The sequence below is a fragment of the Natrix helvetica genome (assembly GCF_964273705.1).
Source record: "Natrix helvetica genome assembly, chromosome: 2".
Classification (NCBI taxonomy): domain Eukaryota; kingdom Metazoa; phylum Chordata; class Lepidosauria; order Squamata; family Natricidae; genus Natrix; species Natrix helvetica.
The window spans coordinates 8893983-8908079 of NC_138552.1; the positions used below are offsets into that span (position 1 = coordinate 8893983).

At 46.1% G+C, this 14097-nt stretch overlaps 1 protein-coding gene across 1 annotated transcript in view; it reads right to left on the bottom strand.

The window, feature by feature from the left end:
• Window positions 1-14097, bottom strand: part of LOXHD1 (lipoxygenase homology PLAT domains 1) — a gene marked incomplete at its 5' end in the record, with an annotated part of 213163 nt that overhangs the window by 13312 nt on the left and 185754 nt on the right. Inside the window, 2 exons of the mRNA XM_081940466.1 lie at window positions 4517-4702; window positions 8388-8565. Of these exons, the coding sequence (XP_081796592.1) occupies window positions 4517-4702; window positions 8388-8565 (364 nt within the window). The remainder of the gene's footprint in view (window positions 1-4516; window positions 4703-8387; window positions 8566-14097) is intronic.

Below are 14097 nucleotides of genomic sequence, written 5' to 3' on the forward strand. Positions count from 1 at the left end.
GGCGGGCGAGCGACCGAGGATCGGGCTGCCTCGCTCGCTCTTTCGTCCGCCCGGATCGCCTCGGTGTCGCTGTGGCTACCTCTGTCCGGGAGCTGCGGAGGGCGGAGGCAGAAATGTCCGCGTTTCCGGATGATGTCATCCGGGAGCGCCGACAACATCAGCACGGACAGAGGTAGCCACAGCGACACCGAGGCAATCCGGGTGGACGAAAGAGCGAGTGAGGCAGCCCGATCCTCGGTCGCTCGCCCACCGGATCGCCTCGCGCCATTCTGCCTATCTCCGTCCGTGCGCGCCCGGGAGCTGCGGAGGGCGGAGGCAGAAATGTGTGCCTCCAGCACACGTGGTCCCATTCCCCGCCTTCCTGATGACGTCACCAGCCTCACCAGCCATTAACCTCACAGCACGTCACTGTAAAATGGTATAGGGTGTCCTGCTTGAGCAGGGGGCTGGACTAGGAGACCTCCAAGGTCCCTTCCAGCTCTATTCTGATTGATCTTTTATTTTATTTATAGCTTCATTGATTAGCCTATATAGGCCATATCAAAGCACAAGGCTCAAACACGTATCACCAATAAAATCCCATACAAACAATTTAAAATAAGAGTAGGCTAAAATACAATAGTTACAGGATACGACACAATATAATTTAATACATAAATATGTAAAATAGAATAAAATGGCATACAATTATATTTCGGTGTCACCCTTACAATTTATCCCGTTCAGTCCCACGTATGCGGATTTCAACCGAACCATTTTATTTAAGCACTGTGCTGTGTTAAATGTTATTTTCAGCTTCTGGCTGCACATCAAGTAAGGTTTTTTTTTATATGGGGATCCCAATGGGTCATTTGTTTGATATAGAGACCAAGGTAGCGGTCTCTCACCCCTTTATACAAGCAACGATCAAATAGGATGTGAGCCAGGTCTTCTACCTCTGCTGCTCTGCAAATGCAGAGACGCTCATTGTAGGATACAGAATGTCTATTCCAATTGATCGCTTTGAAAAGACTTTGAAAGAATTGGTAATGACAGAATAACAGGCAACGTGTGTGCAAGAACTGATATCTATCCCTCCTGAATGCAGGATACACAATAATGGATTACAAGAAAAAGGTTTCAACTGAATATTAGGAAAAAATGGGTTACGGTATGAGGAGCTGGATGGTATAATAATCTATTCCCAAGAGAAGCGTTGGCCAACTTTTCATTCAAAGTCTTCAATCAGTTGGGTAGACAGCTGTCACTCAGTGCTGCTTCCGTGTCAACCCGGAAGCTGACCTGACTGAAGCCATTTTGAAGTTTCACTGTTGCCACACTGGAGCTGAGGGATAGGGAGGGGCATAATACAGACAGCTGGGGTTTTGTAGCCAAAACAAAATACTTTCCCTTGGGAACCAAGGACATTCTCACACATGGTCAGAGGAAGGAGGAGTGATGTTACCCGGCAACGTGACGGCACCCTGATTGGACCATGCGACTGATTGGGGAAAGGGAAAAACGTTTATTTTTAATTAGGTAAAAACTGTGGGAACCTTCCGGGTCGGTTTTCACCAGTTCTGTGCCAATATGGTATGTCCTAATAAAACTATTCTTCTGGTCTTTCTGGTTTTTCTTTGAAGACGTTTCGCTTCTCATCTAAGGTCAGAGTTGAAGAAGCAAACCATCTTCAAGAAAAAAAAAAAAGAAAGTCCAGTTGCTTAAGCCAGTTGCTCCCTGTCTATGGAGATTCTCAGTCATCCCGGTCATGGATGAAACTTCTTGGATGAGAGGCTTCCTGGATGAGACATTTCTTGGATGAGACTTCTTCAAAGAAGAACCAGAAAGTTCAGTCGCCTCTGGGACTTGTTGTTAAGTCACTAAATTTGTATTTAACTCTTCACAACCGCGTGGACCACAGAATGCCAGTCGTCCCTCCATCTTTCACTGCCTCCTGGAATCTGCTCAACTTCATGTTCATGGCACCAATGACCCCATCTAACCATCTCGACATCCTCTGCCATCCCCTTCTCCTTCTGCCGTCCATCTTCCACAATATCAGGGTCTTCTCCAAGGAGTCCTCTCTTCCCATTGGGTGGCCAAAGTATTTGAGCTTCAGCTTTCTCTGGTTAGCTACCACTTAAATGTACATGGGAAGCGGTGGCTCAGTGGCTAAGGCGCTGAGCTTGTCGATCAGAAAGGTCGGCAGTTCGGCGGTTTGAATCCCTAGCGCCGCATAATGGAGTGAGCTCTCGTTACTTGTCCCAGCTTCTGCCAACCTGGCAGTTCGAAAGCATGTAAAAATGCAAGTAGAAAAATAGGGACCACCTTTGGTGGGAAGGGAACAGCGTTCTGTGCGCCTTCAGGGTTTAGTCATGCTGGTCACATGACCCCGGAGACAGCGCTGGCTCTTCAGCTTTGAAATGGAGATGACTGCCCCCTAGAGTCAGGAAGGATTAGCACATAAGAGAAAGAAGGACTAGGGGAGACATGATAGCAGTGTTCCAATATCTCAGGGGTTGCCACAAAGAAGAGGGAGTCAAACTATTCTCCAAGGCACCTGAGGGTAGAACAAGAATCAATGGGTGGAAACTAATCAAGGAGAGAAGCAACTCAGAACTGAGGAGAAATTTCCTGACAGTTAGAACAATTAATCAGTGGAACAGCTTGCCTCCAGAAGTTGTGAATGCCCCAACACTGGAAGTCTTTAAGAAGATGTTGGATAGCCATTTGTCTGAAACGGTATAGGGTTTCCTGCCTAGGCAGGGGGTTGGACTAGAAGACCTCCAAGGTCCCTTCCAACTCTACTATTGTATTGTATTGTATATGTGCGAGGAGAACCTTTACCTTTTTAAATGTACATGTGCTTTCTTTTAGAGAAAACAAGCTTTTAAAAAAATAGAAATCACAGTATCCTTTGTATTTGGATGGAGCATAATCTTTTTTTATATTGTTTATTTATAGATTTTTTCCTTCTTTAAGCTACATAGATGCTTAATGAGCAGTGTATGGTCTGTATCCATTTGTTCACACAAAGTATTAATAATTGCTCGTGAAAGTAATGTTCATAATAACAACCATAATTAAAATACTAATAGTTGCTTCTTTGTGATAAAACTCTTACCTTATTAACTTATAATATTAATGCTATTAGCATTAATGCTAATACTAGTAATCAAAATAATAATACTGGTAATAACAACTATAGTACTAATACTGATATTTTCTTATATATAATACAATTTGTTAGATTCTTTTCTTATATACATATTATTAATCTTTCATCTCCTAATTTCCACCTCTTTTCTCCAACCGTTGAGAAAAGAGTTCAACCATTAGGAAATATTCTGTTTCTTCCTTATAATTAATGTTAATCTATCCATCTCTGCACTATCTAATATTTTTCTAATTATACTTTCATCCGTAGGTATATCTTCATTTTTCCAGTGTTGTGCAAATACAATTCTCTCTGCTGTCAACATGTCTATAATTAAATATGTAGTCCCTTTGTTATAGTTTTCTGGTAATAGACCTAACAAAAATATTTCTGGTTTTAGATCTATATGTTGTTTTATCATTTTGGATAGAGCATAATCTTGAGCTTGTGTAACACTTCCAAGACAAAAAAAGTGGGAAGTGCTCTATCCAAAAATAAAATGGATTTAAAAAAGAAAGAAAGAGATACAATTGAATTATAGGTAGTCCTCAACTTACAACCACAATTGAGCCCAAAATTTCCATTAACTAAGCCACACAGGTGTTAAGTGAGTTCTTCCTCGTTTCACACCTTTTCTTGCCACCGTTGTTAAATGAATCGCTGCCGTTGCTATGTTAGCAGACTGTTGTTAAGTGAGTCTGGCTTCTCCTTTGATTTCGCTTGTGAGAAGATTGCAAATGGCGATCATGTGTCCTCAGGACACTGCAACCGTCATAAATGCGAACCACTTCCCAAGCGTCTGAATTTTTGATTACATGACTGTGGGGATGCTGCAACAGTTGTGAGTGCGAATAACGGTCACCGGTTGCTTTTTTTCAATGTCATCGTCACTTCGGTCACTAAATGAATGGTTGTAAGGCGAGGACTACATTTAATCAAAGAAAGCTCAATTGACTTTTCCTCTCTATCTAATAAGGTCCCCGCTCTGTTTTTAAAGAAGTTGTGAGGTCTACAACTCAAGGCTTTGAGAGCAGTGGTGGGATGCAAAGTTTTTTGCTGCCGGTTCTGTGGGCGTGGCTTTGTGACTGTGGTGTGGCTTTGTGGGCGTGGTGTGGCTTGGTGGGCGTGGCAGGGGAAGGATACTGCAAAATCCCCATTCCCTCCCCACCCCACTAACCTGCTTTCCAGCTCTGTTCTCCTGTTCAGGGCAACAAAAGAAGATCAGCTGGGAGGCAGCAGGGGCGTGGCCAGCCTATTTGCCGGTTCTCCGAACTACTCAAAATTTCCGCTACCGGTTCTCCAGAACCTGTCAGAACTGGCTGAATACCACTCTGTTTGAGAGGCTGTCCCTTAAAATGAACCCTAACTTGTGGACTTTACCTTTGTTGTCGTGCCAGATTCGCACTTTGCAGAGATCCCCAAGACTGAAGATGTCAGGAAAATAGAAGACATCCAGCTGGTTCTTTTCAAACTTGTTGGACTTGTTTGATTCCTTCAAAGCCAAGGTCCCACTGTCCCCGTTCTCTCCCCAAATAATCATGGAGACATTCGCATCGGTTCCAGCACCTGCAGGGAAGCAGTGAGAAGAGAAACGGCCGTCAGAAGACATCTATGGAGCTTCTCCATCATCCAGTTGTCCCAAAGATGCTTTTTCAAAAGGCAACCGTGTCAGAGAATTTATGACTGGCAGAGACAAGGTAACAAGGGCAGTCAATGAATAGGGCTTAGTAACAAGGGCAGCCAATGGGAGCCGAGACAGTAAGGAGCCTGGGCGTGGCTTAGCTGTGCTAAGCTCTGAGAACTGAAACTGAAACTAGTCTACTGCTGGAACTGAAACCAATCTCCTCTCTACCACGTTGGAAGAATCACTCTTCATTTCAGGCCTTCAGCCATCTTTACTTTTGGATCTTTGGCCTGCCACACTTTCCATTATTCTACTATGCATTTTCTATTGTGGGAAAATGGGAGATGGGGATTGTACGGAGTGAGATGCGATGTAGCCATAGCAAAATTCTTTCTAGAAAGCCAAGGTCATCCTTTGCCTCTGCACTGCTGTACCTGACCAGAATTGGATGGGTGGAAGCTGCCAGCATGGCAGTGGGAGATTGGACCATGTGATGGACTTGTGGGTGTGGGAGCAAGATCTTGAACTTTCAACTGAGTGGGGAAAACCGGGAAGCTTTCAGATTCAGGTTTTCCCAGATGTGCCATTGGAACTTTGAGCAGTACTTTGCCTCGGACTCTGATTTAATTTTGGATGCTATTAGGAACCCTGACACTTGGTATTGTATATATGTCTCGTGTGTTATATGTATATAAAGAGAAGTTAATGAATCCTGCTGCATCAGTTACCTCTGGATTTTATTTCTGCAACAAACTCTGACAAACTGGAAGTTCTTAGTTATTTTTCCTTGAAATGAAGCTTCTTGGATGAGAAGAGAAACCTTTTCAAAGAAGGGGGGAAAAAACCAAGAAAGTCCAGTTGACTTTTCGAAAAGCATCTTGGGGGTGTCAGAAGATGTCCATGAGGGAGCTGCAAGTCTATAGACAGAAATAAATAGGATGGGATTCTCATTTAATGTCGAATCCACAAAGGGTTTGAAGCGACGTCTCTAGTTGCCCGTTTTGGACTGTTGATGTAATTCTTGTCTGTTAAGTAGGCAACTCTGTACATTTCAGCAGTGGATTGGACAAGTAAAAAGAGAAGAAGGCTCCAGAGGCCACCCTGCATGAAACAGACTGAGGGCCTTGCTAGCTACAAATGAATTTAGACCGGACAGTTTTCCTCCTGGGTCAAGTTCAGCTCAGCAACATCTCTGAAGTCGCTTTCAGAAATATAAAGGATGATGGGAACCGTATCCTCTGCTATTACAGGTCCATCCAACTAGTAAACCTCCTCTCCTTCTCTTCCTCCTCCTCTTCTCCTCCTCCTTCTCCCCTTCTCCTTCTTCTTCCTCTCCTCTTCTCCTCCTCCTCTTCTTCTCCTCCCCCTCCTCTCCTCCTCCTCTTCTTCTGTTCCTCTCCCCTTCCCCTCCTTCTCCTCCTTCTCCCCTTCTCCTTCTTCTTCTCCCTCTCTTTTCCTCATCTCCTCCTCCTCTTCCTCCTTTCCTCTTCCCCCTCCTCTCCTCCTCTTCTTCTGTTCCTCTCCCTCTCCTCCTCCTCTTCCTCTATTCCTCCTCTTCTTCTCCTCCCCTCCCCCTCTCCTCTTCCTCCTCTTCCTCTCCTCCTCCTTCTCCTCCTTCTTCTTCTCTTACTCCTCTCCCTCACTGCAAATCTACACTGTAGTTTCATAAATTATTACGAAGCCCACATTCCTATTTCCAGAAATAGTCGATCATTTGTTTCCGAGGAGCAGGTAGGGTACAGCTAGCAAAACAATGGCTTAACTTAAGTAAGCATCAGGAATGAATGGAGTTATAAGCTGTGTTTGCAGAACATGGTTAATTAAGGACCAAATGAAACGACTTTCTGGATTCCTACAGGATGTAAAATTAAAGTAATTCTAACTGGAATATTATAAATGCACAACATTAAACAAAAACTGGGACATTATAAATGCATTTGCTGAAAGTAACTATAGCCCAAGGAAGAAGAGGGGCATTTAATGCTTGAGGAGAGAATCTTGGCCTTTTCAACTACTTTCAATTTTTACATCATTTGATAAGCACTGTCAATATTTGAGATTAATATCTGCCAATATTTCAACTTGAGCTGGAGCAAAATATATCCTCCAACCTATCCAGAGGACTTAAGAGAAAAATCCCCGAAGAATTTCAGTCTCTCTCAGCTACTGAGATCTCCTCCAAAGCTTGACACATCCTTAGTTTTATATCAGGTTTTGTCTCAAGCAAAATTCGAAGACTCGGAATAAAACCTAAGAAGCCCCCAAAGCATTTTGATAAAGTTCTCCAGGGCTATTTGCCTTTTCCAAAGATCATGCTGGTTTTGCTTCTAAAGCTAATACATGGTGTTGTGGCCTGCAAGTGGCCAGTGGAGCTGGCAGCAGATTCGGAGAGTGAGGAGGTTGGGGAGGAACATGGGCCAGTCCTGGAGTCTGGGGAAGGCTCTGATGAGGACTCTGTGTTGGAGGCAGAGAGGGGGCCAGAGCCATATGCCAGTGATCAGCTGCCTTTGGAGTCGGACACCAGTGAGGCAGAGGAACAGCTGGAGCCTGTTCCCAGTGTGCGCATGCACAGAGTTGCCAGACAAAGGGAACGGCTAAGGAACAAGGGTCGGTAAAATGAGGACCAGTTGGTGGGGGCAATGTTGTGGCCTGCCAGTAGAGCTGGCATCAGTCGGACAGTGAAGAGGTTGGGGAGGAACATGGGCCAGTCCTGGAGGCTGGGGAAGGCTCGGATAACGGCGCTGCATTGGAGGCAGAGAGAGGACCAAGGCCTTCGGAGCTAGACAGCAGTGGGGCAGAAGAACAGCTGGAGCCTGTTCCCAGTGTGTGCATGCGCAGAGCTGCCAGATGTAGGGAACAGCTAAAGAACAAGGCTCGACTTGGGAGTAAGGCCACAGGTGGACGATGAATGGCCCCTCCCATAGGGAATAAAAGAGGAGCAAAAGGGGAGTGGAGTTTCCAGGAGACAATTAATTCATTCCTGAATTTTTGCCAAGTATTGCGGCATCTGAAAGATATCAGCCTGGCCACTCTCCAAGCCCGATAAAGGTCGGTAATTGTGAACTATCTTGAAAGACTGTGGGAGAGGAAAGACTTTGCTGGAGAGGGATTCACTGTCAATTAAATAAAAGGGGTTTATCGGGGCGAGGACTCGGCTTCGTACTGCTGGGGAAGCCTAGGTCAGAACAGGTAGTCCTTGACTTATGACCACAATTTCTGTTGTTAAGTGAGACAAATGTTAAGGCAGTTTTGTCCCATTTTACGACCTTGCCTGCCACCATTGTTAAGCGAATCACTGCAGTTGTTCACTTAGTCACATGGTTGTTAAGTGAACCTAGCTTCCCCCTTGACTTTGCTTGTCAGAAGATCGCAAGAGGGGATCACCTGACCCCGGGACACTGCGACCGTCACAAATATGAACCAGTTGCCCAGTGGCCGAATTTTAATTGTGTGACCCTGGGGATGCTGCAATGGTTGTAAGTGTGAAAAATGGCCATGTCACTTTTTCCAGTACAGTTGTATCTTCGAACGGCTACTAAATGTAAGTCGAGGACTACCTCTAACGTGGTGACAATAGAATTGTACATGAGGGTCTTCAGTTCCCAGGTATTTTCAATATGAACGCACCTCCGATATTGCTGGTTTTCACCTGAATGATGTACGTCGTTTCTTCCATCATCAGCTCATCATTGATCATCGCTGCAATCTCACACTCGAGGGTCAGATTGTCCCCCCACTGTTTGGAGAGCCAGTCGCTGTAGGTAAATGTGGCAACCTCTTGAGTGGACAAGTTCTTCATGGTGACCTAGGAAAAACCACCAACCGAATGAATTCCAGCTGCAGGCGAAACTACACAACCCAGACGATGAGGGAACTGAAGGTTAAAACATGTAAAGAACAGTTGCTGGAATTGGATATGTCTAGTTCAGGGGTCAGCAACCTGTGGCTCTGGAGCCACATGTGGCTCTTTCATCCCTCTGCTGCGGCTCCCTGTCGCTGGTCAGCTCCACAATTGATGGGGCTTTCAGTTAGGACAGGTAGAGGAAAAAGGATGCCGTGCTAGGAGGAGACTCTATGGTGGGGGGAACCAGACTTCCGGTTAGCAGAGGAAAAAGGACACTGCTGTAGGAGGAGACTCTATGGTGGGGGAAGCGGACTTTTGGTTGACTCCAGAATTGAATGGGGAGCTTCCAATTAGGACCTTTGTGGTTCTTTGAATGTTTAAGGTTGCTGACCCCTGGCCTAGTTTAATGAAAAGAAGGACTAGAGGTGACATGATAGCAGCCTTCCAATATCTTAGGGGCTGCCTCAAAGAAGAAGGAGTCAAACTATTCTCCAAGGCACCCGCGGGCAGGACAAGAAGCAATGGGTGGAAACTAATCAAGGGGAGAAGCAACCTAGAAATAAGGAGGAATTTCCTGACAGTGAGAACAATTAATCAATGGAACGCATTGCCTCCAGAAGTTGTGAATGTTCCAAAACTGGAGGCTTGTAGGAACAGATTGGATAACCATTTGTCTGAAGTGGTGTAGGGTTTCCTGCCTGAGCAAGGGGTTGGACTAGAAGACCTCCAAGATCCCTTCCAACTCTGTTATTCTCTTCTCTTCTGTTTTGTGGCAAGGAGGTACTCTCCTCAACTTAACCACCATTCATTTAGTGACTGTTCAAAATTACAGCAGCACTGAAAGCAGCGACTTATGACTGTTTTTCACACTTACAACCGTTGCAACATCCCCATGGTCACATGATCAAAATTCAGATGCTTGGCAACTGGCATTTATTTATGACGGTTGCAGATTCCTGGGGTCACAAGCAATGGAGGGATTCAGCCAATTCGCACCTCTTCGGGAGAACTGGTTGGTAACTTTCTAAGCAGTTTGGAGAACCGGTGGTTGGAAGAAATCTCCTGTTTTTTCCCACTCTACAGGGCTAATCCTGTAAGGAAGGCAGGAAGGAGACATTCTGGTATTGTTTCTAGCCTCATCTTTATTGCCCTGCTTACAGAAACTGCCTCTCCGGTTAACCCTTGCTACATTGTAACAGCTCAGGCGAAGCGCCCATCAACCTGAGTGACGTTGAGTTGGCCACGCCCAACCAGTCACATGACCACCGAGCCACGCCTACCCAGCTGGTCATTAGGGCAGAGGACCGGTTGTTAAATTATTTGAATCCCACCACTGGTCACAAGATCACTTTTTTGCGACCTTTTCACAAGCGAAGTCAACGGGGAAGCCAGATTCACTTAACAACTGCATGATTGTGGATTTAGTAACCAACTTCGAATGGTTACTAAATGAATAAGCAAAGGACAGCCAGTGCTTATCAATATGGAGATGGTAGAGTTTTGTCTTATGCAATTCTTTCCATTGTCAATTGAGTTTGACATCTTAATGCAACCCTGGGATTGATGCATTCCACATTATAGTGAGTACCCCTACTATCCATCCATCAATCCAGCGATGCTCCTACCCACATCCACACCCACACCCACACCCACAAACACTATATTGCCAAAGGTACTCGCTCCCCCATCCAAATAATCAGAATCAGGCGTTCTGATCACTTCCATGGCCACAGGTGTATAAAACCAAGTCCCTAGGCATGCAGACTGTGTTTACAAACATTGGTGAAAGAATGGGTCACTCTCAGGAGCTCAGTGAATTCCAGTGTGGAACTGTGATAGGATGCCACTTGTGCAACAAATCCAGTCGTGACATTTCCTCGCTCCTAAATATTCCACAGTCAACTGTCAGCTGTCTTATAAGAACGTGGAAGTGTTTGGGAACGACAGCAACTCAGCCACGAAGTGGGAGGCCACGTAAACTCGTCCAACATCAGTGTGTGACCTCACAAATGCGCTTCTGGAAGAATGGTCACAAATTCCCATCAACACACTCCTCAACCTTGTGGACAGCCTTCCCAGAAGAGTTGAAGCTGTTATAGCTGCCAAGGGTGGACCGATGTCATATTGATCCCTATGGATTAGGAATGGGATGTCCCTTACAGTAAATTCAGATGCGAGTAAAGGCAAGTGAGCAAATACTTTTGGCAATATAGTGTATTTAACTGCAGCTAGTCCTCATTTTACAACAGTTCAGTTAGTGACCGTCCAAAGTTACACTGACAAAAGTGACTTAGGGCCAAAAGTCTGTGGAGATTCTCAGTCCTCCAGGCCATGTTGTCCCAAAGGTGCTTTTTTCAGGAGGCAACTGGACTTCCTTGTTGTTGTTTTTCTTTTGAAGACATTTCGCTTCTCATCCAAGAAGCTTCTTCAGTTCTGACTGGATGGTGGGGAATGGAAGGATGTATATTCCTTGCAAGACAGCTGGTCATTTGCATCCTTTCAGAGGGTCCTTGAGGCCACTTGGAGGGTTGTCTGTGCCCTCAAGGTCACCTGGGTGGTGCTCCTGGTTTCTGTAATCTGGATTAACCCCTCCCCCCTGGAAATCCATTCCTACTCCCACACTATTCAAAGTTAAACCTCCAGGTGCTTCAAAGAGCCTCTAAAAGGATGCAAATGACTATGAAGCGGTATATGAGTCTTAGTGCTAGTGCTAGTTACTGTGTTTTCCCCGAAAATACGACCTGTCCTGAAACTAATGCCTTGCCACATTTTTCGCTTGGGCAAAAATATAAGGCCACCCCCGAAAATAAGCCCCCTGGACAATTCCCCCTCCAGCCAGGCAGAGCACCACTCACCGACCTAGCGGTATCCCAAAAGCACCAACCCACAACCATAGAGCGCACTCCTAGAGCGCCCACTGCTGGAAGATTCGGCAGCTGAGTTTTGGAGTTTGGAAGCCGGAGAAGAAGTTATGCTTGGAGCGTGGCAGGGGCGGAACAGGCGCTCGTGCAACCTCCCTCTCCAGAGGGGCAGAGCTGCATGCACTGACCTAGGGGGTATCCTGAATGTGCCAACCCGCGGGAGCTGGGGGGCGGGCAGAGCGCCACGTGGCTTGGCACCTTAGGGATACCCCCTAGGTCAGTGAATGGCGCTCTGCCTGACTGGAGAGGGGGTTTGCCTGGTGGCTGATATTGAATGTGGTCACCTCATGACTGCTTCGCCCCTTCGGGAGCCAGTTTGCAAGGGAGCCGCTGCCTGGCAACCCCAAAACAATAAGCCCTCCCCTTATAATAAGGCCAAGGCCATATTTTGTGGGGCAAAAGAAAATAAGAAAACACGTATCATCTGCCTCTATCTTCTGTCTATCTACAATATCTATCTATCATTGTCTATCTGTTTCTCTATCTGTCTATATTCTTTCTCTTTATCCATCCATCCATCCATCTATCTATCTCTGGTTCATTGGTTAGAATGGAGTATTGCAGGCTGACTCTGCCCACTGCCAGCAGTTCGATTCCCAGATTCAAGAATGACTCAGCCTTCCATCCTTCCGAGGTTGGTAAAATGAGGACCCAGGTTGTTGGGGGCAATAGGCTGACTCTGTAACCTGCTTAGAGAGGGCTGTAAAGGGCTGTGAAGCAGTATATATAGTCAGAATAGAATAGAATAGAATAGAATAGAATAGAATAGAATATCAGTTGATAGTCAAGGTTACAAATAAGCTATCAAATCATACTAGGAAACAAATAAAACAATATAAATATGTAAAGATACAAGCAACATGGTTATAGTCATAAGTGGGAAGAGATAGATACTAGGAAGGAAGAGAAGAATAGTAGTAATACATTCTTAGTAAATTATTCACAGTGTTGTGGGAATTAGTTGTTAAGCAGAATGATGGCATTCGGGGGGAAACTATCAAGTGCTATTGCTACTAATTTATTAACTGCAGTGATTTGCTTAACAAGGGAGGCAAGAAAGGTTGTCTCACTGAACAACAGAAAGATTGGGCTCAGTGGTGGTCGTAAGGCAAGGACTAGCTATATTGTCATGGACCTGAAACCAGGAAAGCACAGATCGGTGTTCCATGTATCTGCCTAGCAACCAGAATGATCAGGCCGAAGCTTTAATTGGCTTCCCTATCTTTACTTAGCGCTGGCAGTGCACCATCTGTGCGCTACCCCCACAATGACGTCCGTATGTCTATGTTCTGATGTGCCCCCACTCGAAATTGATGTGAGGCCAGATCGGTTTTCATGCTACAGTTTTTGAAACTGACTGAGAGACAATTCGGAGTATGTGTATTTCATGGGTTTAGGAGGAGCTGTCGTACTCCAGAATCTCATGGGTACAGATCAGGGGTGAGAAACCAGTGGGCCGTTTATATTTTGACCCGGCTCCCAAACACGATAAGCCCTTTGTCATTAATGAAACGTTCCCTTGATTAGGCATACCAGTTGTCTGCCACAGCTGTTCATCTTCGCCCCCTGCCTTTTAACCACAGAGCCAGGGTGCGGCTTCGCTAGCAGCGGTGGCTCTTCCATCCCAAGGACCGGCCCATAGATTTCCACTAATCTCCTCTCCTCTGCCTTCTGCACATCCACGTGTCAGAATGGGGAGGCTACATTTTCTCTGGCAGAAGGCTGCAGGAGGCCGTCGCAGCCGAAAACGGAGCCTTGACGAATGATGCCGAGCTGGCCACGGCCACCCTGGGAATGCCCATCATGGCCACACCAGGCCCCCCAGCTCTCCCAGAGTTCAAACAAAATCCTGATGTGGCCTTCAATGAAATCAAGTTTGACACCCTGGACTAGAAGACCTCCAAGTGGTGGGTTGCTCCCAGTTTCAGCCCGGTTCAGCCAAACCGGTAGTAGTGGCGGCGGGAGGCAAGACACTTCTGCGCATGCACAGAAGCGTGCCTGAACCAGTAGTAAAAATATTTGCAACTCACCACTGGACGAGTACTAGCACTGGACTTAAAATGGAAGAGGCAAACAGCTGATTACTTTTCCTTTCTACCTTTTGCAACTGTTTGCAGATTTCTTCCTTTCCCTCTTTTTATTTGAGGCTTTAGGGATGCCTGCTAGGCCCAAAATTGGGTGCAGAGTGGTGCGGCACCTCCCCCCCTCCGTGGTCCATTTTTGGTCCCAGGAGGCTTCAGGGAGGCCTGTTATGCACAAAATGGGGTGAGTGGGAGTCACAAGCATGCACAGGGGGCAGGCGCATTGCATTGTGGGTGTGGCAGTGGTGGGTTGCAGGCAGTACGCCCCGGTATGGTCATACCGGAGCCTGCCCGGAGCACCGGATACCGTTCCGGTATGGTGCTCCTTACCTGTCTTTTAAGGCGTCCGCGCTGGGGTGTGGGCACGAAAACAATTTCGGCACACGAGGACAAAAAAGATTAGCCATCCCTGTTCCAGGCTGCGGTCTATATGGGAAAAACCCAGAAAAGGAAACTTCAGAACGGAAACAAATACCTCCATATTTTTCCCA